Source organism: Capra hircus, chromosome 13 (assembly GCF_001704415.2).
Source record: "Capra hircus breed San Clemente chromosome 13, ASM170441v1, whole genome shotgun sequence".
Taxonomy (NCBI): domain Eukaryota; kingdom Metazoa; phylum Chordata; class Mammalia; order Artiodactyla; family Bovidae; genus Capra; species Capra hircus.
This window is the reverse complement of record NC_030820.1, coordinates 11,910,016-11,932,481: the sequence shown is the minus strand read 5'-3', so window position 1 is coordinate 11,932,481 and position 22,466 is coordinate 11,910,016. Positions and strand designations below refer to the sequence as shown.

The window sequence follows — 22,466 nt, the reverse complement described above, 5'->3', positions numbered from 1 at the left end:
AATGAAGGTGGGAAGGTATTGGAATGGGATGAAGGGACCCTTTAATAACAGCAGGTAATCTTGGAACCAATTTCTTTTGTCTCATAGGTGTCCTTGGATAGAGGAGAATGGAGGCAGGATATAGAATAAAAAGCCAAGGAACGGTCAAGAAGTTACGTGGGAAAAGCAATATGAAAGCCAAAGTTGGAGAAATTTTACCCTGGACAAAGTCGAGAAGATTCTTGGAGGGAACAATGTGACGACCATTGTGTATTGTGGCTTTATGATTTTATGTCTTAACCGCGGTGAGTACAAAAATTCAAACTCCTCCACACTGCTCTCCAGACCCACTGACAAAGTTATGCAAGCCTGTGAGTTCCAAAAATATAAAAAGACTCCATTACTTTGGAGGAACTGTAGGATAAAGTAGAGACAGTTCATCGAGTTGGGGATTAAGTGTTTTTTTTTTTTTTGCAATCGTTTTTTATTTTGATGAAATAACGTTCCGTGCATAATAATGACTTGAAACTGGTAAACAAACCCAGAGCCGGCGCAATGGCTGCTGCAGCTCACGTCGCCTCTGCCTTTGGGAGACGAAAAGTGCATCCCCTTTGTAAACTGGAGTCGCCCGGAAGTGCTGGGGCGCCAGGCGAGAGCAGCGATCCTCTGCCCCTTCTCCGGCCCGGGCCCCACAGCTAGGTTTGAGACCCTCGAGGAAGGGGCGCTGCCGCGGGCGCCCATCAGGGCTGCGGTCACCGGAGGGCGCAGCACGTGGCGGGGGGAGCCGGACGGGCTGGAGGAGGGGAACGGCCTCAGACCTCTCTGCGGCGGATGTTCTGCGCATCCGTGGCGCGGGAGCAGGTGATCCCAGTGAGGGGAATGGGGGATCTCCCCTCGCTGTAAGTCCACCTGGGACAGGACCTTCCCCCAACCCTGCCCCTTCTGGGCCAAACTGTGTGTTGAAGGCTCAAGAAGTCGAGAGACCCCGGGGTAAAGCCGAGGCCGTCTGGAGTCCTCCTTCAGGATTCCTCGGAACCACTGTGCATCCACGGTCTCATTTAGGAGACATCTCAGGGCACCGAGGGAGGCGGTTTTGGGGCTGCAGGCGGCCGGGTGTGGTTGGAGATGCTCCGCCTTCTGTGACCTTCAGGTGAAAGAGGTCGAATGTCCCAAAGAGGTGGGGACCGGGAAGCTGGTCTGGGAAGGAGACTCTGGATGGAGTATGACCTGTGAGTCGCTTGCCCTTCCTTTTTTGAGCCTCAGGGGCACTCAGCGTGACAAGACGAAGGCTCCCTCCAAGAGCTATTGTAGAGCGTTCACCAAGACGTGAGGAGACGCCGCTTGCCCAGGCTGCAAACGCGAGGGCTCTCACCGCCGCGGAAGTCCCCCAGGATCTCCGAGCTCCACCCACCATTTCGGTGCAAGGGCACTCGCGACCGCAGGGCTTGGCCGGAGGAGTTTCCGGGCACATCCCTCCAGTGGCTCTTCTACACCAGCTCGGGTCCCGCCGTCGGGGAGAGGACCCAGCGGGCAAGACCCCTGCCGGTCCCGCGCGCGCTCAAACTCTTGACTTCCTCTCTGCACCCCTGGTCCCTGCCCTGTCCCTCGCCCTTGGGAGCATCCACTTATCCTTCGGGGACCCTACGTGCCTGAGCACAGGGGTCCTCGAGATTAGCCGGGGTGACCGGGCGTGGGAGGGCGGGCGGAGCTGGGAACGCGTGGCAGTGTCCAGGGTGAGAGAGCCTCCCGACCCCTGGGCCAGGGGAGGGACTCGGAGAGAAGCTCCGTAGGAAGGAGATGGACACAGAATTGGAAGACTCGGGGGGGGGGGGCGGGGAGATTTACCCCCTGTGGTAAGAGAGCAAAAACCCTGCCCAAAGTGCTGGTTCTCCATTTCCCGTGGAAATAAATTCTAGCCTCCAGCAAGATCTCCTCGCTCCTCAGTACAGCAAAGCCCACCTTCGGAAGTTCTCGGTCTGACCCACTCGGGCGTCACCAGCACTTCCTCACTGGGACATTCCTTTCGGTCTCTGTCCTGCCACCGCTCCGGCCAGGGAGATGCTCTTTGTCGTCCCCCCACCCCCAACGCCCCAGGCAAAGTGCACGCCGACCCGCACGCGCCGCACGGAAACCCTGCCCCGCGCAGGTGAGATGTCTCTAGTTCACTCCCTCGGTCGCCGAGGGCCACGCTTTCCTCGGGCAGGATTCTTTTCCCGCCCTCCAAGAGCCAGCCTAGGTCAGGTGCCCTTCGCTGTCCCCCGGACCTGGACATCCGGAGACGCCGTGGAGACCCTCGTCACCTGCGTCCTGCCGATCTCGGCGGCAAGGCTAATCCAAACAGCCCTGATTGAATTTCCGACTCCTCTGGGCACGTTTCCCAGGAAAAACCTTTCTCCGGCCCCCTCCCGCCACCCCTAAAGGCCTCAGAAAATATCTGAATCTCCATAGAAAAGGCACAATTTAAGAGCGGGGTGGGGCACAGTGGGCGGGTCCCGGGTCTCGGAGCGGATTGAATTTCTTTCCGCTGGCTACCAGCCTTCCGCGGATAAAGCGCAAGTTTGTGCATTTACTCCACGGAGGGTTTGTAAACCGACAGAACCGAAAGTGTCCCGTGAGTTGCGGAGTTTGTCTAGATTTCCCTGCAGATGGATTTGCGAAAGCGCCTGTGATGGGAACTTTCTGCAGATCGGGTATGGAGGGAGCTAAAGGGAAAAAGCGAGGGGAGTCGGACGGGGAGGGGCAGTGGGAACGTGGGGTGTTTGTATGTGAGTGTGTGTGTGTGGGGGGCGGTGGCGATGAGCCCAGGCGCGGGGGCGTCCCAGCGGGGGTGGGGGAAGGGGCGCAACGTCCCTCCGGCTAATTGGCTTAAGACGTGCCGCAAGCACTTGGAAAAGGTCGTTGAAGGAGTTCGCTGCGCACACACACAAAATAATAATCTTAAAAAAGAGTGCCGGGCATGCGCACAGAGAGGATGCCATATTGGAATGAGGCTGTAGTGGGAGTCCGAGCCGCGGAGCGGGCGCGCGAGGGAGGCGGCGGGCGGGGAGCGAGCGAGGCGCAGCGAGCGGGTGAGGCCGGCGTCCCCCGCCTCGGCGGCGCCCCGGCCTCTGTCCACGCCGCGGGGAGGACGAACTTCACCAGGTAGGACCCCGCGCCGGCCGCTGTCCCCGCGCCCAGCCCGCCCCGCGAGGGGACCTCCGGCCCGCAGGTTGAGTGCGCCGGTCAGCTTCTCTTTTTCCAGCTCCGAGAAAAAGGGAAGCTGGATTGGGCTCGGAGTGGGGGGGCCGAAGGAGGGGGTGCAATGGGAGAGAAGCGAAAGGGCAGGGCTGGGGGAGAAGGCGACAGCTCTGGAGCAGATCCCCAAACTCCGCTCTGTGCTCCGGGTTGTCATTTTTGCTCCCCCTCGTCCCCTTCCTCCAGGTCCCTCGGCTTCGCAAAGCCCGGCCTTACGGGAGTCTGTCCGTAGTTGGAAAGCGTACTCCTCTCCGGGTGCACAGTGTCCCCTCCCGCCGCCCACCTTCCTCATTTGTGCGCTCATTTTGGCGACGCAGCCGCCCTTGCTACCCCGCGTTGGGGTCTCTTTCTTCCTTTTTTTTTTTAGATGGTGTGTGTGTGTTCGGGGTGGCGGGGTGGTGGTGGTTGGGGGAGATGGTGGGGTGAGGACTGGAGACCAGCCATCAAAGGGATTAAAAATCGTGGGCATATTTGGAATCGCCGCCCCCCTTAGAAACATTTGCCTGTGTAGCTGAAATGAATTTGTCAGTAGTAGTTTCGGAGCGTGCTCCGGCATGGATGATCTTTTTGTTCTTTTTTTCTTTCTTTTTTCTTCAGCGTTAAAGTCACATCCTGTCCCTTGGGGCTTTCCTGTTGTCTACTCTCATATAACCTCCTTTCACAATTACTAATCTGATCTGGCTTTGGAGTTTATTATTTTTTAAAAAATGTGTGCATTAGCAAAATCCGCAAAAAAAAAAAAAAACACCAAAAAACTGCTGTAGGAACTGTTAGATATATTTGTGGATTTTTGATCCGGAGAAGCAGGACACGATTAGCTGGAGAAAGGGAGCCTTAGCCGAGGGAAGTGGTTGATTTGCGGTGGCCAGACGCGCGCCCAGAGCCGCTCGGTTCTGGTGTTTTCTTGGAAGCCGCGGCGGAGGAGTATTTAGAAGCCTTGCCAGTTTCAATATGGCGGGCTAAGGTGGCTTTTAAAAACTGAAAATAAAGATTTTGAGGTGGGAAAAAACCCAACCGGAGTTGCCATCTGTTAGTTTAAGCTCTCTTTGGCTACTCTAGTAGCTGCTTGAGCGAATTAAAGGGGAAAAAAGAGAAGGAATGAGCTGCCCTAGTTTTTTCCGTGGTTAGAATCTGCGTGTGTCCATTCCATTGCTAAAGGGGAAAGGGGTACAACTGGCCCGGACCGGGGCATCGGAGCAGGACTGCTCTGCGTGCCTTTGAATCAGTGGGCATACCTGTGTTTGCAGTTGGGTGGGAGTGTCCAAGAGATCCGCCCCAGATTCGTGTGTGCGTCTCCGAACCAGACCCTGCCCTGATTTGACGTGACAAACTGCTGACACGTGGTGCAAAATGCATGAGGGCAGAGGGAGTGATTTATTTCAGCTTTCTAGGAGACCAGTTCTCTTTCTGTCTCTGTACGCAGGATCCTGTGTGGGTAAAGCCGGGTAGGTGCAGCGGTGTGCCGCTTAAAGGACTCAGTATCCAGGGTTTCGGGGGCAATCAGGCTGCAGACGCCAGTGGGGTTGTGTGTCTGTGTGTGTGTGCAGGGGGCGCGCCGTACTTAGTGGAGGACACCATGTAGTTTGCGCCGCGGTGGGGTAGAAAGTGGGAGTGGGGGGCGGCGGCGTCCGGGGCGTTGGTGGGTGGGGTGGAGTTGGGGTGTGTGAAAGTACGTTGGCGGAAGGGCGGGGGCGCACGGCCCTGGCTGCAGAGCGTGGGGTGGAGCGGCGGAGTTGGTTTTGGAGTTGAGCTCTAGGGAAGGTGGGGGATGGGGAGAGCGTTCGCGGAAGAAAGTGCCCCTCGTCCTTGTTGGATCGGCTAGCCTTCCAGGCGATCGAGCGGGGATGTTGCCTTGGGGTTGAAGAGGGGGGCGAGGTGCTGGGGAGAGGCCGACTTCTGGGTCCTCAGAGGGCCTGAGAGTTTGAGGGCAGAGTCGGAGCTTGTAAGTGGAGCCCGAGGGTAAGCGAGCAAACGGAGTTTCCTTAGCTGGAAGGGGTCCCCGACAGGGGTCGCCAGTGGCCAGGATGCAGCCGCGGAGCGATGGTCGCGCAGCGCAGCCTGCAGGGTGGACCAGGGGGATGGGGGCCACACGGCAGCCGCGCGCCATCCCCGGGGTCAGGTTGGGGCAGGTTCGGGGGACTTAACCTGGGCCCGAGAACCTGATGGCGCGTCTGCCTAGTGCGCCAGAAGATTTTAAGTGTCAGGATTAAAAAGCGCTGGCCAGGTCTGCAGTTACCACAGTGACGTGGGCTCTGGGCATTCGCAGGGGCTTCGAGGAAGGATCGAGGGGGTCGACTGTCCTGCTTGGACGGTCGCCGCGCCTTCGGACAGTCTGCCCCCTGCGACGTCCCCAGGGTAGGGCTTGGGGGCAAGCATTCCCCAAATTGGGGACCCCGCGGCAGATTTCTCCTCCTGCTGGGCAATGAAGCTGACCCTCAGGCCCAGAGGCGTTTTGCACCCGCTATCCCCAAGCTGAGCGCGCGGCGTGGCGCGTCCCCTCGGCGACTGCTTCCTCGTGGGCTTCGTTCAAGGGGAAACCAGCCTAAAATGGCTCAGTGCTTGTAAACTGCAGTTTCAGCCGGGAACCCCTCCCCTCGTCCTCCTGACGTCGCTGCTGACAAGCGCACAATCCACTCCAACGCCCCGAAACCTGCGATTTTGCACGGAGCTGTGCGGTGGAAGTCGACACACAACCGATTACACAGAACATTCCCCAGGATTCTCGCGGGGCCCAAGTTTCCCTTCTTGTGGGGAGGAGCGGGCGGAGGGCGGAATGGAGACGAAGTAGGAGCACCGCCGACCCCCCTCCTGGAACCTAGACTGGAGACTGTTGCGCGTGAAAAACCCGGGAGGTGCACGGGAGCAGCGGAGGGCGACCTTGCGGCGCGATGACCACTCACTGGGGCGCTCATCCTTGACTGCGTCCGTGGTGGCCGGACGCCGGGAGCCTGGGAAGCCGTTTCCAAACTTCTGGAGACCGGCTTGCAGTTTCGCTTTCGGAATTTTCGGGATCTTCGTGTTGACAGAGTTGGGTGGGATTCCGGGAAGGGCAGGGCGCCCGGGGCTGGCCGAGCGGGTCCTCGTTCCTTTCGGCGCAGGAGTGAGGTTGCTCACCCACCCTGGTGTCCCCTGTGTTGCCTCCCTGGACCCCCGCTCCTCCAGGGTCCGGGACTTCAGGCCCTGCGCTCGCCCCTTGGCTCAGCGTTTTGTCCGCTCTAGCGGTGCATTCGCGGCGGATCCGAGCCCACGGGTGGGAAACTGTCTCGGATGCCCGCAGATCGTGTCCGAATCCAGACCCATCGGCGCCGCCTGCTACCTTCCCTCATCCCTCCACCCTCGCACCCTTGCCGAGGGACCCGGGGGATCGATTGGTGTGTCTGCACCAAGCAAATGGACCCGGGTTTCACCAGATGAGAGAAAAAGGGAAAACCGGCGCAAATTCGGCCCCATTTCCTGGGGAGGCGGTTGGGGGTGGGGAGGGAGCAGGTGAAGGAGGGGAGGGGCGAGGCCTCGGTAGGCGCGAGAAATTGCTGGCGAGGCGCTCCTTGGAGGTAGGAGGTTTGCTACTCGTCCCCTGCAAAGCGTTACATTTGCACACACTCTGCTTCCTCCCTTCGATGAGCAAGTACTGTTTCAGATGTCTGTCGTAGCTCATTGCTGAGACCCAGCCGCTGCCTGGAAGGTGGGGGGCATGGACAATACACCCATAGGCACCAGAAACCCTCCAGTCCCCTACTCAAGCGCAGGAGACACTCCCCTGGCCAGTGGAAACCGCAGCCCACTGGCAGGGCTATTCAGCAACCCTTACTCTAGACAACTGCGCCAGTCAGTCTGTGTTGATGTGTGGTGTTCTAGAAGTGCTGGCAGAGACCTGCAGGGGTGACAAGAGTATTTCCCCTTTCCCATTGGATTACCCACAGCCTAAACCTCAAACAGGCCATACTGATGGTACCCTGAATTTCTCTAATGATGGGAGTAATTGATCAGAGAGGGCTTTTCCTCTTAATGTTTTCTTGCAGAGATTATGGACTGATTATGAAGTTATGTCAGCAAGGCTGACCACTCATCAGATTCCATTTTATGTTCTCTGACTGAGGTGGCAGTTTCCACCTTTCTCCCAGAGGACTTGCCAAATCCGAGCAGAAATGCTGGGTGATGGAAGCATTGCTCAGAGCAGTAAGAGAATGCAGCCTCCCTGGAATTGATACAGGGTGCTTTGGGGATACAAGAAGCTCAGGCAGTGAAAATGTAGAGAACTTAAAAGTTAAAAGAGGTTTTTTTTTTTTTTTAAGTGATTTGAACAAAAATAGTCAATGTGGAATTTGAATCATCTCCAGTTCTAGTATTAGATACCATTTCTCTTTTAGTATTTCACTTTCTGGGGACGTTTTGGAGTTCCTGTAACAGTGTGGAGGCCATAAAGAAGAGCTTGGTAGACTCCCCTGGTGATCCAGTGGTTCAGCCTCTGTGCTTCCAAATGCTGGGGGCATGGGTTCAATCCCTGATTGGTGAACTAAGATCCCACACACCATGGGGCACAGCCAAAAAGAAAATAAAAAATAATTAAGAGCTTGTAAAAAGTTCTTGCCCCCAAAAGAAATTAGGATCCACAGTTTAAGACATACTTAGTATTATTTTCTGACTGTTCTTCAATCGACATTTCCCTGGGGAAGCAAAACTAGTTAGGGAAATTACCTCTGTGATGGCAAACCAATCTGTGCTTTTGCAGTGGTGACTCGTGACCTGACAGCTCTGTTTTGTGAGGAGGATTCCTGACAGAGGAGGCCAGGACAGAATCCAGAGGAGACCTGGTTTCAGCGACGGTTCTGTCTCACTGTGTGACCGTGGACCAGTTACTGGTCGTCATCTTTCTGAGAATCAGCTTCCATATCTAAGATTAAGTACTTTAAAGTAGAAACTCACTCAAACATCTCCGTGGTTCTATTTGGGGAAAAAAATGTTTGGTTCAGCACATCTGTGCAGACCTGCCCACGTGATTCATCTTTAAGACTGTGGTCTGGGAGGTGGAGTGGACACGGGACTGGCCATCATCACAGAGGATGTCTGTGAATGCAGATCCCTGTCCAGAAGTAACGGTATTGTTGTTAAGTGATACAAGTGCACATGGGGTCATGATTTCACTTAGGGTCTGGAAAAGGAGAGATGTAGAGAAAAACTGAGGCATACCACTGTAGTTTTCCCATATAATCCAGTAATGGCAGGCCCCGGGCCAGGTCAGCCTGCCTTTGAATACAGGCCATAGAGAAAACTTTGATTTGAGCTTGCTCTAATAATTCCTAGACTATAACGGACCATTCCAAATAGCCCCCTGTACCCCACCCTCCCACACAAGGTGACTGCTTAGACTTTATCTGATGATATTCATGATATGTGTGTTTGTGTGTGGCAAGGGGAAGGGGGGATAACTGCAGCGTCCACATAACTCAGCCAGTGAAGGAATCAGAAACCTGATCCTCTGTTTTCCACACCTACCCTTCAGGTTGGGCCACTAGGCACGTCCTTCCTCTCTTTGTAAGACTGAGAATGTCCTGGGATAGTTCACAGGAAACTTAATCTTGTTGGCTAAGCCAAGCGTTCTCTGTTTGGAGGTCAGTGTAAACAAGATGTTTATAGACAGGACGGTGTATGGTAAGAGGAGATACTCAATTTGGAGCTTGCAGTCCAACAGGGAATGAACTGTGCTGTGCTTAGTCACTCAGTTGTGTCCGACTCTTTGCGACCCCATGGACTGTAGCCCGCCAAGCTCCTTTGTCCATAGGGATTCTCCAGTTGCATGCCCTCCTCCAGGGGATCTTCCCGACCCAGGGATTGAGCCTAGGTCTCTCGCATTGCAAGCAGATTCTTTACTGTCTGGACCACCAGGGAAGCATTACCAAATACAATTCTTAAGGTTTGGTTTTGTATGATCAGCCCAGTGGTGTTCTGATTGAAAGGTACCACCCTTGACTCCCTATCTCGTTAGCCTGTAGAGAATTTTAGTTATAATTTTGGCTGTGCCGCGTCGCATTCAGGATCTTTGTGCCCCTCCCAGCACTTGAACCCACCCCCTGCAGTGGAAGCTCAGAGTCTGAACTACTGAATCATCAGGGAAGTCTCTCATAGAGAATTTTAAAACATGCTAATACTTTGCTGTACATCAGCAGTTAGGGTCATTCCTGTTACCTATGATGCTCGCTATTCAAAAAGTTTTACTCTCTTGTCCTGTAGGTTTCTATTCTTTTTTTTTATTTTTTATTTTATTTTTATTTTTATTTTTTTTAGGTTTCTATTTTTGTGATAAGATGGATGTCTTAGACATTGATTTAAAGAAAGAATCCATTGTGCTTTCAGGTTCAATTTTTTTTTATTTTTTTAAAAAAACAGTGACGCATTTTGGTTGATGCCTTATATTCAGTGAACTCTAGTGTTGGGCAAATCGGAGAAGGCAATGGCACCCCGCTCTAGTACTCTTACCTGGAAAGTCCCATGGACGGAGCCTCGTGGGCTGCAGTCCATGGGGTCGCTAAGAGTCGGACATGGACACGACTGAGTGACTTCACTTTCACTTTTCATTTTCATGCATTGGAGAAGGAAATGGCAACCTGCTCTAGTGATCTTGCCTGGAGAATCCCAGGGATGGGGGAGCCTGGTGGGCTGTCATCTATGGGGTCGCACAGAGTTGGACACGACTGAAGCGACTTAGCAGCAGCAGCAGCATGAGCGTTTGAAATGCCAAGTACAGGTTCCTACAAAGCCTCGTGTGAAAGGTCATTTAAACAGATGCTTATTTACTTGGCTGTGCTAAGTCTTAGTTGCTGCTTGCAGGCTCTAGTGCCCTGATCAGGGATTGAACCTGGACTCGCTGCATTGAGAGCAAGGAGTCTCAGCCAGTGGACCACCAGGGAAGTCCCTGCCATCATTTTAATAAAGGCTGATGGTTCTGGAGCATCCCGTTTTTCTCTCCTCCCCTCTCCTTTGTCCCTAATAGCCCATAGTGCTGTTATTAAGAAACAGCCAACTCTGGGATGAAACCTAGCCCTCTGGTTTTCTGTGTTCTTTGATGTTCTGCTTGGAGGCAGGAGACAGGCTCTAAGTGGAGTAAGAGTGTTTGGAGCCTTGAGTCTTGGTCCTTACCATTTATTGTCTTTACAACTTTAGCTTAAATATGCTTTCTTTTTCCCAGCCAGCTGCAGAATTCAGATGCCTTTTTTCCTCTTTCCTCCCTGTACTGTGAACTAGTGCGGCTCAGGGCAGTGTAGCAGATTGTCCACTCTGAGTAGCCAGCTGGGCACTTGGGACTAACCCCATCTCTTGAAAGCTTTTGAATGAAGGCTTTTGGGATCCAGCATAGACCATGGTGACTACTTCCTTTTTTGAGTCTCTGTTCCGTTTGAGAGGATTGTGTATTGTTCTTTCCTACCACATCCATTCTCAACTAGGAAGGTTCAGGAAAATCCAGATCTTCTGAAATGTGTGAGCGGGTTGAGAGAGAGACTTTTGGAGACCTCTAGAATAGTCCCTGTGTTTTACAGTTCGTGAAAACTGTTGCTTGTTGTGGTTTAAAAGGCCCAGAGTACCTTCTGCTAAGTGATGGTTACACTGCAGGGTTAAACCAGCTCTTCACAGGATTGGTTACATTTCCCAAGTTCTTTATAACTAAAGTAAATTAGGGTGTTTTTATTGACTTGGCAGTTGGATGGGGCCCAACTTACTACTGTCTTATTTATTCTCTTATTCCTCTGGAGCTTCCCTGGTGACTGAGATGGTAAAGAATCTGCGTGCAGTGAAGGAGACCTGGGTTTGATCCCTAGGACGGGAAGACTTGTTTCTAGTAAATTTCCTTTCTGCATTTAGATCATACCTCTCATGCCATTTGATATCTGTGGCTTAAAGTCAAAACCTGAAATGCTCTTCAAGTGGATCCCCAGAGCTCAGCCTGGGGTCACATCCTTCAGGGATGGGCTTGCAGAGTCCAAATCAGTTGAAGTATCTGTGCGTCTGTCCTCCTTGAAGTCATCCATTCAGAAAACCCCCTCAGAAAATTAGGTACTGATGATTAGACGCTTGCAGTGGGCCTTCCAGGTGGTGCTAGTGATAAAGAATCCTCTTGCCAATGCAGGAGACTGAAGAGGTGTGGCTGCAATCCCTGGGTTGGGAAGATCCCCTGGAAGAGGGCATGGCAACCTTGCCTGGAGGATCCCATGGACAGAGGAGCCTGGTGGGCTGTGGTCCATGGGGTCACAAAGAGTCAGGCACGACTGAAGTGACTGCACGCACGCGTGCTCACTGAAGGGGACCCTGTCAGGTGTACTTCCTGAGTTCTGATGATTGTACGTACAACGCACAGGCTCATTTCCCTAACTGACCCCTGTGCACAGGTGTGTGATGTGGGATGCACGTCTCCTGTAGAATGTGAGGTTACTTAGCTTTGTTACGGGGGCTTCCCAGGTGGCTCAGCGATAAAGAATCCACCTGCCAATGCAGGAGACTTAAGAGACACGGGTTTGATCTCTGGATTGGGAAGATCCCCTGGAGGAGGAGATGGCAGGCCTCTCCGCAGGGATTTCTTGCCTGGGAAAACTCCCCGGACAGAGGAGCCTGGTGGGGTTGTGCCCAGACTGAGCAGGAGCGTGATAACTTTGCTGCAGCCTCGGATGGTGCTCTAACTCCATCGCTCTTAATATTTGCAGATGGCAGGGAAATCCTGTGTTTGCAGTTTGTCCAAGTTACTAGCACGGAATGTCTGTGTTAATTCTGAACGTCACGCTTTGATAAGGCCTTACAGCCAAGCTCTTCTGTGTCAAGTATTTCTTGTCCGTCGTATGCTGACGTAAGGATGGTGTTCACCTTTGTGGCTTGGAAGTCAGTTTCTGGTGTGACAAGCCCTAGAGAGCTACCTTGATGCAAAGACCAATGGTTAAGTCGATACTATTGCGTCTTTCAAGACCTAGTCTATCTTGATAGGAAATAAGTAGAGATTTGTACATAAATAATTCGAAGGGAAATAGTTAACAAATAAATGAACTTCCAGGATGGTGGCACAGCTAGTCTGCGATTTGATTGGGTTTTCCTTTCTCTCGAGCAAGTAACGTGGAGGGCTGTTACCTTTCTCATTTTGCCCACGCTCTCGCTCTTGAGTGGCTGATTTAGCTCTATCTGGAGTAACACACTTGCTGTTTGATTGGGATGGGAGATTAAGAGGTGACAGTTAAGACTGTGAATCAGAAGACACAATTGGCTACGCTCTGCGTGACAGACTCTAGGTGAGAGTGACGTAAGAGGAAAACAAATATTGTATATTAACACGTGTATGAGGAATCAGGAAAAATGGTACTGAGGAAGCTATTTGTAAGGCAAGAATAGAGGTGCAAATGTCGAGAATGGACCTGGAAGGTCAGTGGGGGGGGGGGGGAGAAGGTGGGATGAATTGAGAGAATAGCTTTGACATATATATGCTCCTGTGTGTACAACAGCCAGCTAGTGGGAAGCTGCTGTATAACGCAGGGAGCTCCATTTGGTGCTCTGGGATGACCTAGAGGGGTGGGATGGGGGGGAGGGTGGGACAGAGGCTCCAGAAGGAGGGGGCATAGCTGATTCACTTTGTTGTGCAGCAGAAACTAACGCTACGTGTAACACAGCTATCCCCCAGCTTAAAAACTTCTTTAAAAAAAAAAGACGACCCAGTTTGCTGTCGTGAGGATCATTGGCTGCCACTGGCCTTGCGATGTACTCTTTGACCCTCTCTTACCCTCTGCAGATCTAATTTCTTGGGACAGAGGTATGAATCGGGATGTGAGAAGTTAGCATTTCTTATGCTGGGGGAGCTGTTTGTGTCAGATTTCAATCCATTTAGAGTGAACTGGATGCATACTGGTTGCAAAGTGGCCAGGAGGTTGAGGTCCTAATCAAGGTGTAAACCAAGCTCTGGAGCACATGGCAGATGGCAACGTTTCATGAAATCTTCTGTCCCGAGGAATCAGGTCATCTCCCTGGATGACGGAATCGGAAGGCCTGCCTCTTCTCGGAGAAACAGTGTTGGCTGGTGAGCATGGGGGAGATGGACTTGGTCACGCATGGTTAGTAGAGTGATCCAGGTGACAGGGTGGGTGTAAACAGAAGGGAGCCTTCCTTGATGAGTGCCTGGATACTTAACACCTCTTTTCATCCTTAGAGCCATTTGTAAATGTGGTTCTTGCAGATAACCCCCAGGGTCCCAGGCTGGTATTTGCATGTTGCTTCATAGGAAGGTGGACGCAGTGATTGTTTCAGAGATGAGGTTTGGGTCGCAACTCTGTGCCTCCCTCAGAATGCTCTGAGATTTTCCATTTTGATGGAAATGTTTGGGAAGGTCTTGGCTCGGATGAGGTGTCCTGTGCTCATTAGTAAGTTCCTGGAGTGTGAAATGAGGCCATTTTCTCTGATTTAGACATGGCTAGGTTTCCACGGGCGGCCAGGGCCTGTCTGGAATTTCATAAGCTGTCCGTTTAGGTCTTTGCCTTTAATTTTCAACCTGGAGAAGAGTCTTTCTTTGGAGTCACATAAAAAACAGCTGCCAACCATTTCCCCGTTTCAGAATGACGTGCTTGAAATGGTAAGCATGTTAATAGGTAGTAAAATTGCCCGTTTCTTAAACTACTTTAAGTGGATCCCTTTGAAAGGGCTAGATAATTGGGTAACTTTAAAAGAGATGCAACGTTTCTTTTATTGCTAGTATAGTAACGCTCACTGGAGTAAGGCCTTCAGAGTGGTATGTGTTTTAACTTTGCCTTTTGATGAATGCAGGTAAGAATGATTTTTAATGCTAAGTCGCTCAGTCATGTCCGACAACTTGGGACTTCATGGACTGTAACCCACCAGGCTCCTTTGTCCATGGGATTTCCCAGGCAAGAATACTGGAGTGGATGGCCATTTTCTTCTCATCGTCTTGACCCAGAGATTGAACCTGTGTCTCCTGCATTGGCAGGTGGATTCTTTATCCACAATGGAAAGCTTCATTAATGGGCTTCCCTGATCCCTCAGTGGTAAAGAATCTGCCTGCTGGTGCAGGAGACAAAGATTTGATCCTTGGGTTGGGAAGATCCTCAGGAGTGGGAAATGGCAACCCACTCTAGTATTTTTGCCTGGGAAATTCCATGGACAGAGGAAGAAGCCTGGCGGGCTATAGTCCACGGGATTGGAGAGAGTCAGACACAACTTAGCAACTGAAGAGTGACAACAAACCGAGCTGAGGTTTTTTTTGGCTGTTGGGGGGTAAGGGTGGAGAAACCAGAGACAGCATTTGACATTATTATTATTTTTTAAATAAATTTATGTAGTTAGTTATTTTTGACTGTGCTGGGTCCTCACTGCTGCGCGCGGGCTTTTTCTCTGTGAGGGGGTTACTGTTCAGCCGAGCTGCTCGGGCTTCTCTCGTTGCAGAGCACAGACTTCGGTGTTTGTGGCACACGGGATCAGTAGCTGTGGCTCTTGGGCTCAAGAGCACAGACTCAATAGTTATGGCGTACCGACTTAGTCGCTCCGAAGCATGTGGTATCTTCTCGGATCAGGGATCAAACCTGTGTCTCCTGCATTGGCAGGTAGATGGTTTACCAGAGTCACTAGGGAAGCCCCCTCCCCCCCCCCGCCCATTTTGGGCCTTATTGATAGGCTTTCAGATAAAAACAGCACCCACCCTGAATTCTAGAGGACCACCCAGTCATCTTCATTACAAGCATGTTACTAAGGAGCACGGTCCTTTTCGGGTGTATTTATTGGGGTTGGCTGTGTATCAGGGGACCCTCAGATGGAGGGGTGGAAACCACGCAGCTGGTTTCTCTCTGAAGTAGTCATCTGTAGCTGACAGCAGAACCAGGAGGTCACAGCCTTTTGTGGAGAAGGCGGGCTGAGCTCATTCGCTCGGCAAACTTCTCACGGGCCGGAATGCGGTGGCATGACCACATCCAACTTTTAGGATGGTCCAGAAATGTTTGTTTTGGATAACCAGTTCCTCCTCCCTGCAGACAAAGCAGAAAGTGGAGATTTGGTGGGGGAGGGGGTCTCTGGTGCCCGGTCATTTCTCCCTGGGTGCAGTTTCTGGCACTTTCTGTCCACAGTAGGGCCGCTTGTGATGATCAGGTCGTTGTCTGGGTTCCCAGCCCGGCAGTACCATTGTCACCCCTCTATAAATCTGCCTTACTGGCCCCAAGTTCAGTGAGTGCTGAGCTAAGTGGAGGATGGGTGAGTAGTAGTCACAGTTCCTATTTTGCTGACTCATAAATAAAGGAAAGTTGGTGCATGGAACCATAGCCTTGTATGTGTAAGCATTTAATAGATGGTAAAGACAGGCTGTTAAAAACCCAATGGGGTAGGAATGGATTATTAACCTCTTCACAGTTGGGGAGGACATTTTATGAATATAAGTTTTAGAAGACATAAAGTGGATCGATGGATCAGACTAAGTTGAAAAAGACCGCATGTTCCATACGTGTATCAGAAGGTATCACTAAGGGGAGAGTTAAGGGAAAATGTCTGCAAGGGTTTTGTGGGATAAGATATGCAGGGCTCTTATAGATCCATTAAAAATACCAACAAAGTTAAAATGTGGAAAAGAGCTGAGATGTCATGGGAGAATTGCAAATTATGATGTCCATAGTAATGAAAAATTAAAAAATCAAAATAATGGCCAGTGGTGGGAGAGGGATAGCAAATAAATAATGTATTCATATTGTAATGAAAATCATACAACCGTTTTAAGTCATGTTTTCAGAGAAGTTTAATGATGTGGGAGACATGCTTTCTAGGTGATATTAAATATAAATGAATTACAATTCTAAATTCCGTATGGAAAAAAATCCCACAGAGAAGTCTCTGGAGGAGACACTGTAAGTACAAAAGAGATCGTCCCTGAGTGTTAGGATTACAAGTGATTTTAGTTTGTCCATTTTAAATTTTATTTTGCAAGACTTGTGCAGAAAGGGGAAAGGTTATCTTTTATGGAAAGGAAAAAAGTAAACATTGTGAAAAAGCAAATGGTGACATGTCATTTACCAAAATAAATAAATCTTGCGGCTGCCTGAGTAGACAAAGACGTGTTACTTGTCCTTACAGAACAGTGTGGGTTTTTGGTGTAAATGTTGTTGCTCTTGACTTCTATTCAAAATGATGGGTCTGGTTCATTAAGTTGAACTTATTTTACAGTTGCTGATTACCTTTTTACAGCATGTAGTTAGACGCAGACAGAGTTGAGTCAATAGGAATCTTAAAAACTTGAGCAGACTTTTTCCTCCTTTAATAAGGGCATAGAAGCTACTGATATTTGACTAATTTACTAGTAGTTAGGTTCATAGACTTTTCCTTGAAGAAAAACTGCCTGATTACATTTCTGAGGTGGAATGATTTTCTTTAATTTGTATATGAATGAAAGAAGCTATAATCTTAGTGGCATAACTTAGCTGCTAAGATTGCTTCTCTTTTGAAATTGTTTTGGTATAAAAACAGCACATTCACTGAAAACCTACTACTTTAAGAAGATTGCAGTGAAAGATTTTGAAATATTGTGGAGAAACTGTTCAGTCTGCTTTTGAAGTTCTTTAGGTTTTAAGATTCCTATGCTCTTTAAACTAGTTTGCTATATATTACTACCAAGAGACGCAAGAATTGGTGCTGATTTAGGGCATATTCCAAACTCAAATATCATAAACTTCTGCTTACCTAGGCAGTGGTCTGGGTGTTCAGTATGGCAGCTGCTAATCACATAAGGCTTTAAAATAGATATGCATGCATGCTCAGTTGCTAAGTCACGTTCGACTCTTTGTGACTCCAAGCCTGCCAGACTCCTCTGTCCATGAGATTCTCCAGGCAAGAATACTGGAGTGGGTTACCATTTTCTTCTCCAGATTTAAATAGGTATAAAAAGAAATATTACTCAGCCATGAATAAGAATGAAAAATTTGCCATTTGAGCAACATGGATGCACCTGGAAGGTATTACGCTTAGGGAAATACGTCAGACAGAGGAAGACAAATACTATATGTTATCACATATATAGAATCTAAAAAATGTAACAAAGGGATATAATGAAACAGAAGCAGACTCACAGACATAGAGAACAAACTAGTGGTTATCAGTGGGGAGAGGATGAGGGAGGGGCAAGTTAGGAGTAGGGGCTTAAGATATACAAAATCAGTTCAGTTCAGTTCAGTCACTCAGTCGTGTCTGACTCTTTGCGACCCCATGAATCGCAGCACGTTAGGCCTCCCTGTCCATCACCATCTCCCAGAGTTCACTCAAACTCAACATCCATCGAGTCGGTGATGCCATCCAGCCATCTCATCCTGGGTCGTCCCCTTCTCCTCCTGCCCCCAATCCCTCCCAGCATCAGAGTCTTTTCCAATGAGTCAACTCTTCGCATGAGGTGGCCAAAGTACTGGAGCTTCAGCTTTAGCATCATTCCAAAGAACACCCAGGGCTGATCTCCTTTAGAATGGACTGGTTGGATCTCCTTGCAGTCCAAGGGACTCTCAAGAGTCTTCTCCAACACCACAGTTCAAAAGCATCAATTCTTTGGCACTCAGCTTTCTTCATAGTCCAACTCTCACATCCATATGTAACCACTGGAAAAACCATAGCCTTGACTAGACGGACGTTAGTCGGCAAAGTAATGTCTCTGCTTTTGAATATGCTATCTAGGTGGGTCTTAACTTTCCTTCCAAGGAGTAAGCGTCTTTTAATTTCATGGCTGCAGTCACCATCTGCAGTGATTTTAGAGCCCCCCAAAATAAAGTCTGACACTGTTTCCACTGTTTCTCCATGTATTTCCCATGAAGTGATGGGACCAAATGCCATGATCTTTGTTTTCTGAATGTTGAGCTTTAAGCCAACTGTTTCACTCTCGTCTTTCACTTTCATCAAGAGGCTTTTGAGTTCCTCTTCACTTTCTGCCATAAGGGTGGTGTCATCTGCATATCTGAGGTTATTGATATTTCTCCCGGCAATCTTGATTCCAGCTTGTGCTTCTTCCAGCCCAGCATTTTTCATGAGGTACTCTGCATATAAGTTAAATAAGCAGGGTGACAATATACAGCCTTGAGGTACTCCTTTTCCTACTTGCAACCCGTCTGTTGTTCCATGTCCAGTTCTAACTGTTGCTTCCTGACCTGCATACAGATTTCTCAAGAGGCAGGTCAGGTGGTCTGGTATTCCCATCTCTCTCAGAATTTCCCACAGTTTATTGTGATCCACACAGTCAAAGGCTTTGGCATAGTCAATAAAGCAGAAATAGATGTGTTTCTGGAACTCTCTTGTTTTTTCCATGATCTAGCGGATGTTGGCAATTTGATCTCTGGTTCCTCTGCCTTTTCTAAAACCAGCTTGAACATCTGGAAGTTCACGGTTCACGTATTGCTGAAGCCTGGCTTGGAGAATTTTGAGCATTACTTTACTAGCGTGTGAGATGAGTGTAATTTTGCTGTAGTTTGAGCATTCTTTGGCATTGCTTTTCTTTGGGATTGGAATGAAAACTGACCTTTTCCAGTCCTGTGGCCACTGCTGAGTTTTCCAAATTGGCGGGCATATTGAGTGCAGCACTTTCACAGCATCATCTTTCAGGACTTGAAATAGCTCAACTGGAATTCCATCACCTCCACTAGCTTTGTTCGTAGTGATGCTTTCTAAGGCCCACTTGACTTCACATTCCAGAATGTCTGGCTCTAGGTGAGTGATCATACCATTGTGATTATCTTGGTCGTGAAGATCTTTTTTGTACAGTTCTTCTGTGTATTCTTACCACCTCTTCTTAATATCTTCTGCTTCTGTTAGGTCCATACCATTTCTGTCCTTTATGGAGCCCAAAAGATACTAGGTATCTTCTCTTAATGCATCCTGCAGGAAGAGTTACCTAAGGGAAACCAAGATATACAAAATACTAGGTAGTAATTTCTCAGTTTTTTCTTTATCAGGTGATGCCCTATCACTCAACATGTTCTTATTTTCTGTTTCCATTCAGTCTCTCCCTGTCTGTCCATCTATCTGGCATGCAGCCGCCCTAATGATTTTTCTGAAACAAACCTGATCGTTTTGCTTCTTAGAAGGAAGCCCTGCAGTGCCCACTTCTGCCTGCAGAGTGAAGTGCAAGGATCCGTTCTCTATTTTGGCAAACCAGCCCTGACTGGCTGACTCTTAGTAATGATAGCACCTGGGTATTTCACTGGCTGTTAAGTACACAAACCAGATTGTAGGATTCTGTGAGAATCGACTGTAATTTTGCCTGTTTTCCCACCAATTCTAGCAGAATGCAAGTGTGGAATCACCATCTTATTACAGGAAAAGTGCAGTTGGTCAGAAAGCACGTTATTGGCATGCAATGATGCTTTGTCTGGTTTTAGTAACAAATCACTTGTGAGACACCAGTTACCTTCCCTGTGTGTGGGGATGCTGAGGCCTGGGCAGGGGATGGGGAATGGGTGCGGTTCCTGCTTCGTAGCTTCCAGCGGGAGAGGAGGGAGAAGGTGGATCTCGGAATGTCTTACTAATGCCGCCAAGGTAGATTTGGGGGTTGAAATGGCAGTTTTGTTGATTGAATGACACTTCTGTTGATTGATGAAAAATGTGTCCCTTACTGGTGATGATGACCTGGAGAAAATGGATGCTTTTGCTGTGCTGTGACCTTGTTGTTGACCTTGTGTGGGTATGTGCTCTTTAGTCTTCAGTCCTGGTATTTTCTGTTGCTAACGTGACGTCACTCCCTGCATGTTGTAATGATCGGTAGCCGCTTTGATGGGCTGTCATTAGTGTCGGAGGGTTCAGAAATTCGTGGTTACGATTGCCGTGCTCTGACTTCTGCTGTTGTTGGTTTCCCTTAGGTAACTCTTCCTGCAGGATGAATTAAGAGAAGACGATCTCAGCCGTTGAGAATGGAGGGCAGTGTGTCAGCTTCCAGTATGCAGGACCCTTCATCCTCACCCTTGGAAAAACATCAGAGCTCCGCTGATCGTAATGGAGATCTTGACTCAGGTGCGATTTTGTTTCCTAAACGAGTGTGGCCCTTTGACGTCTTGATCGGTATTTTCCTGAGAATGTTTAGAAAACATTGGGGCGTATTCTGAGGCTTTACATACTGCTTGTTCTGAGATCTGCAGGGATATTTATAAGCATATAGCAGCTTGAAAGTTAATGGAAAATTGGGTTCAAAATACTAGACAGAGTTAGTAGTTCAAAATACTAGGCTAGGTTATAATAAGGTGACATGTCACTGCAAAACCTCAGTGGCTCTGTGATCCAGCAGTCCCCATCCTGGGTGTGTATCTGGACAAAACTGTAGATAAATGCACCCCACTGTTGGTGCAGCACTGTTTACAGTAGTGAAGAGTTGGAAGTAGCCTAAGTGTCCGTCGACAGATGAATAGGTTAAGAAGATGTGGTACCCAGATGCAGATAGACTCTTAGCCACAAAAAGAATGAAATGGTGCCATTTGCAGCAGCACGTATGAATCTAGAGGTTGGTTATCGTACTAAGTGAAGGCAGTCAGAGAAAGACAAATACGTATGATATCACTTTTTATATGGAATTAAAAAATAGTACAAATTGAACTTATTTACAAAAAAAAGGCACTCACAGACAGAAAACAAGCTTAAGTTTATCCCTCTCGGATAAATTAGGAGGCTGGGATTAACATATAGACACTACTATGTATATAATAGATACAACCACATCCTGTTGTATATAGCACAGGGTACTCTACTCAATATTCTGTAATAAACCATAATGGAAAAGAATCTGATAAAGTATATATATGTGTGGGGGGTGTGTGTGTGTGTGTGTGTGTGTGTGTGTGTGTGTGTAACTGGGTCACTTTGCTGTACACCTGAAGTGAACACAACATTGCAAATCAGCTGTGCTCCAATAGAAAATAAAACCTCGGTAGTTTAACACAGTAAGAGCTTATAAATTGGCCATATCGTTTGAGCAGGGCCAGTGGAGGCTCTGTCTGGTGAGTCCTCCCACACCCTCTCTAGGGCTGCCATCTCTCCACGACGCTCCGAGGTCTGTCCTCACAGGAGTGAGCTGGGCTGGAGGGGCTTGAATCAGCGCTTAAATCCTCGAGCCCAGAGGAGGAGACCTTTGCTCCCAGTCTCTTGACTAGAACTAGTCGCGGGTTTTGGCCGCTGCAAGGGAGGCGGCCAAGTAAAATTGTCTCCCATGTGCCCAGAAAGAGAGGGCCAGGGTGATCTGCCCAGTTGTCGGATGCCCTTTCCCAAGACCCTTTCTATCCTTCTTTTCCTTTTTTTGGCTGTACCTCAAGGCTTGAGGGATCCTAGTTCCCCTATCAGGGACTGGACCTGGAGCACGGCAGGAAAAGCACCAAGTCCTAAAGAGCATAATGTGAAAGATATTTAGATTCTGTGAATTTGTGCTAAGATATTTCTCTTTTTTAAGAAATCCCAAACAGAGCAATGGATATCTCTGATTGAATTTTCTATTTAACCAATGAATTTATACACGCATCTTTTTCTAACTACTGACGTAATAAAGAGTTTATTTTAAAAAGATAATTAAAAAAAAATAAAGGTTTGTGATATTTACATAACAGCAACTTTTAATAAGGACAGCTTGGCTCTGAATCATAAACATTGCTCTGGAGAATTCATTGAAAAATGACCATTAGCTTCTGGGAGATTTGACCTCCATCTGAAAAGTTACAAGATGTGTCTTTGCGTTTTAATGAGACCATGAGTCTTAACGTGGTTGCTCCTGGGTGTTTGTGTAGTTGGGGGTCCCCCACCCTCACTCCCAGCTGCTGCAGTTTCCTGCGTGATGATCCACTTTTTGTTATGAAAACTCCAGCTTCACACAGAGGACTCTCTGTCTCATAAACAGCGTTTTTATTTTTCATTTTGCCTCATTTTAAGGAAGGCTCAAATAGTAGTTGGGGCCCATGACACTCGAGTCCCCTCAATGAAATTGTTGTTCAGTCGCTAAGTCACGTCTGAATCTTTGTGGCCCTGTGGACTGCAGCACGCCAGGCTCCTCTGTCTTCACTATCTCCTGGAGTTTGCTCAAATTCATGTCCATTGAGTCGGTGGAATCAGTGATGTTATCCAACCGTCTCATCCTCTGCCATCCCATTCTTCTTTTGCCTTTTGTTTTTTTCAGCATCTGGGTCTTTTCTAATGAGTCAGCTCTTTGAATCAGGTGGCCGAAGTATTGGAGCTTCAGCTTCAGCAACGGTGCTTCCAAAGAATATTCAGGGTTACCATGTAAAATTTCTCCTCCTCCC

At 49.0% G+C, this 22,466-nt stretch overlaps 1 protein-coding gene across 1 annotated transcript in view; it reads left to right on the top strand.

Annotated features, from left to right (window-relative positions):
- Positions 2,983 to 22,466, top strand: part of SFMBT2 (Scm-like with four mbt domains 2) — a 178,486-nt gene continuing 159,002 nt past the window's right edge. Inside the window, exons 1-2 of the mRNA XM_018056961.1 lie at positions 2,983 to 3,120; positions 20,052 to 20,202. Coding sequence (XP_017912450.1) covers positions 20,103 to 20,202 — 100 coding nt within the window. The 5' untranslated portion in view covers positions 2,983 to 3,120; positions 20,052 to 20,102. The remainder of the gene's footprint in view (positions 3,121 to 20,051; positions 20,203 to 22,466) is intronic.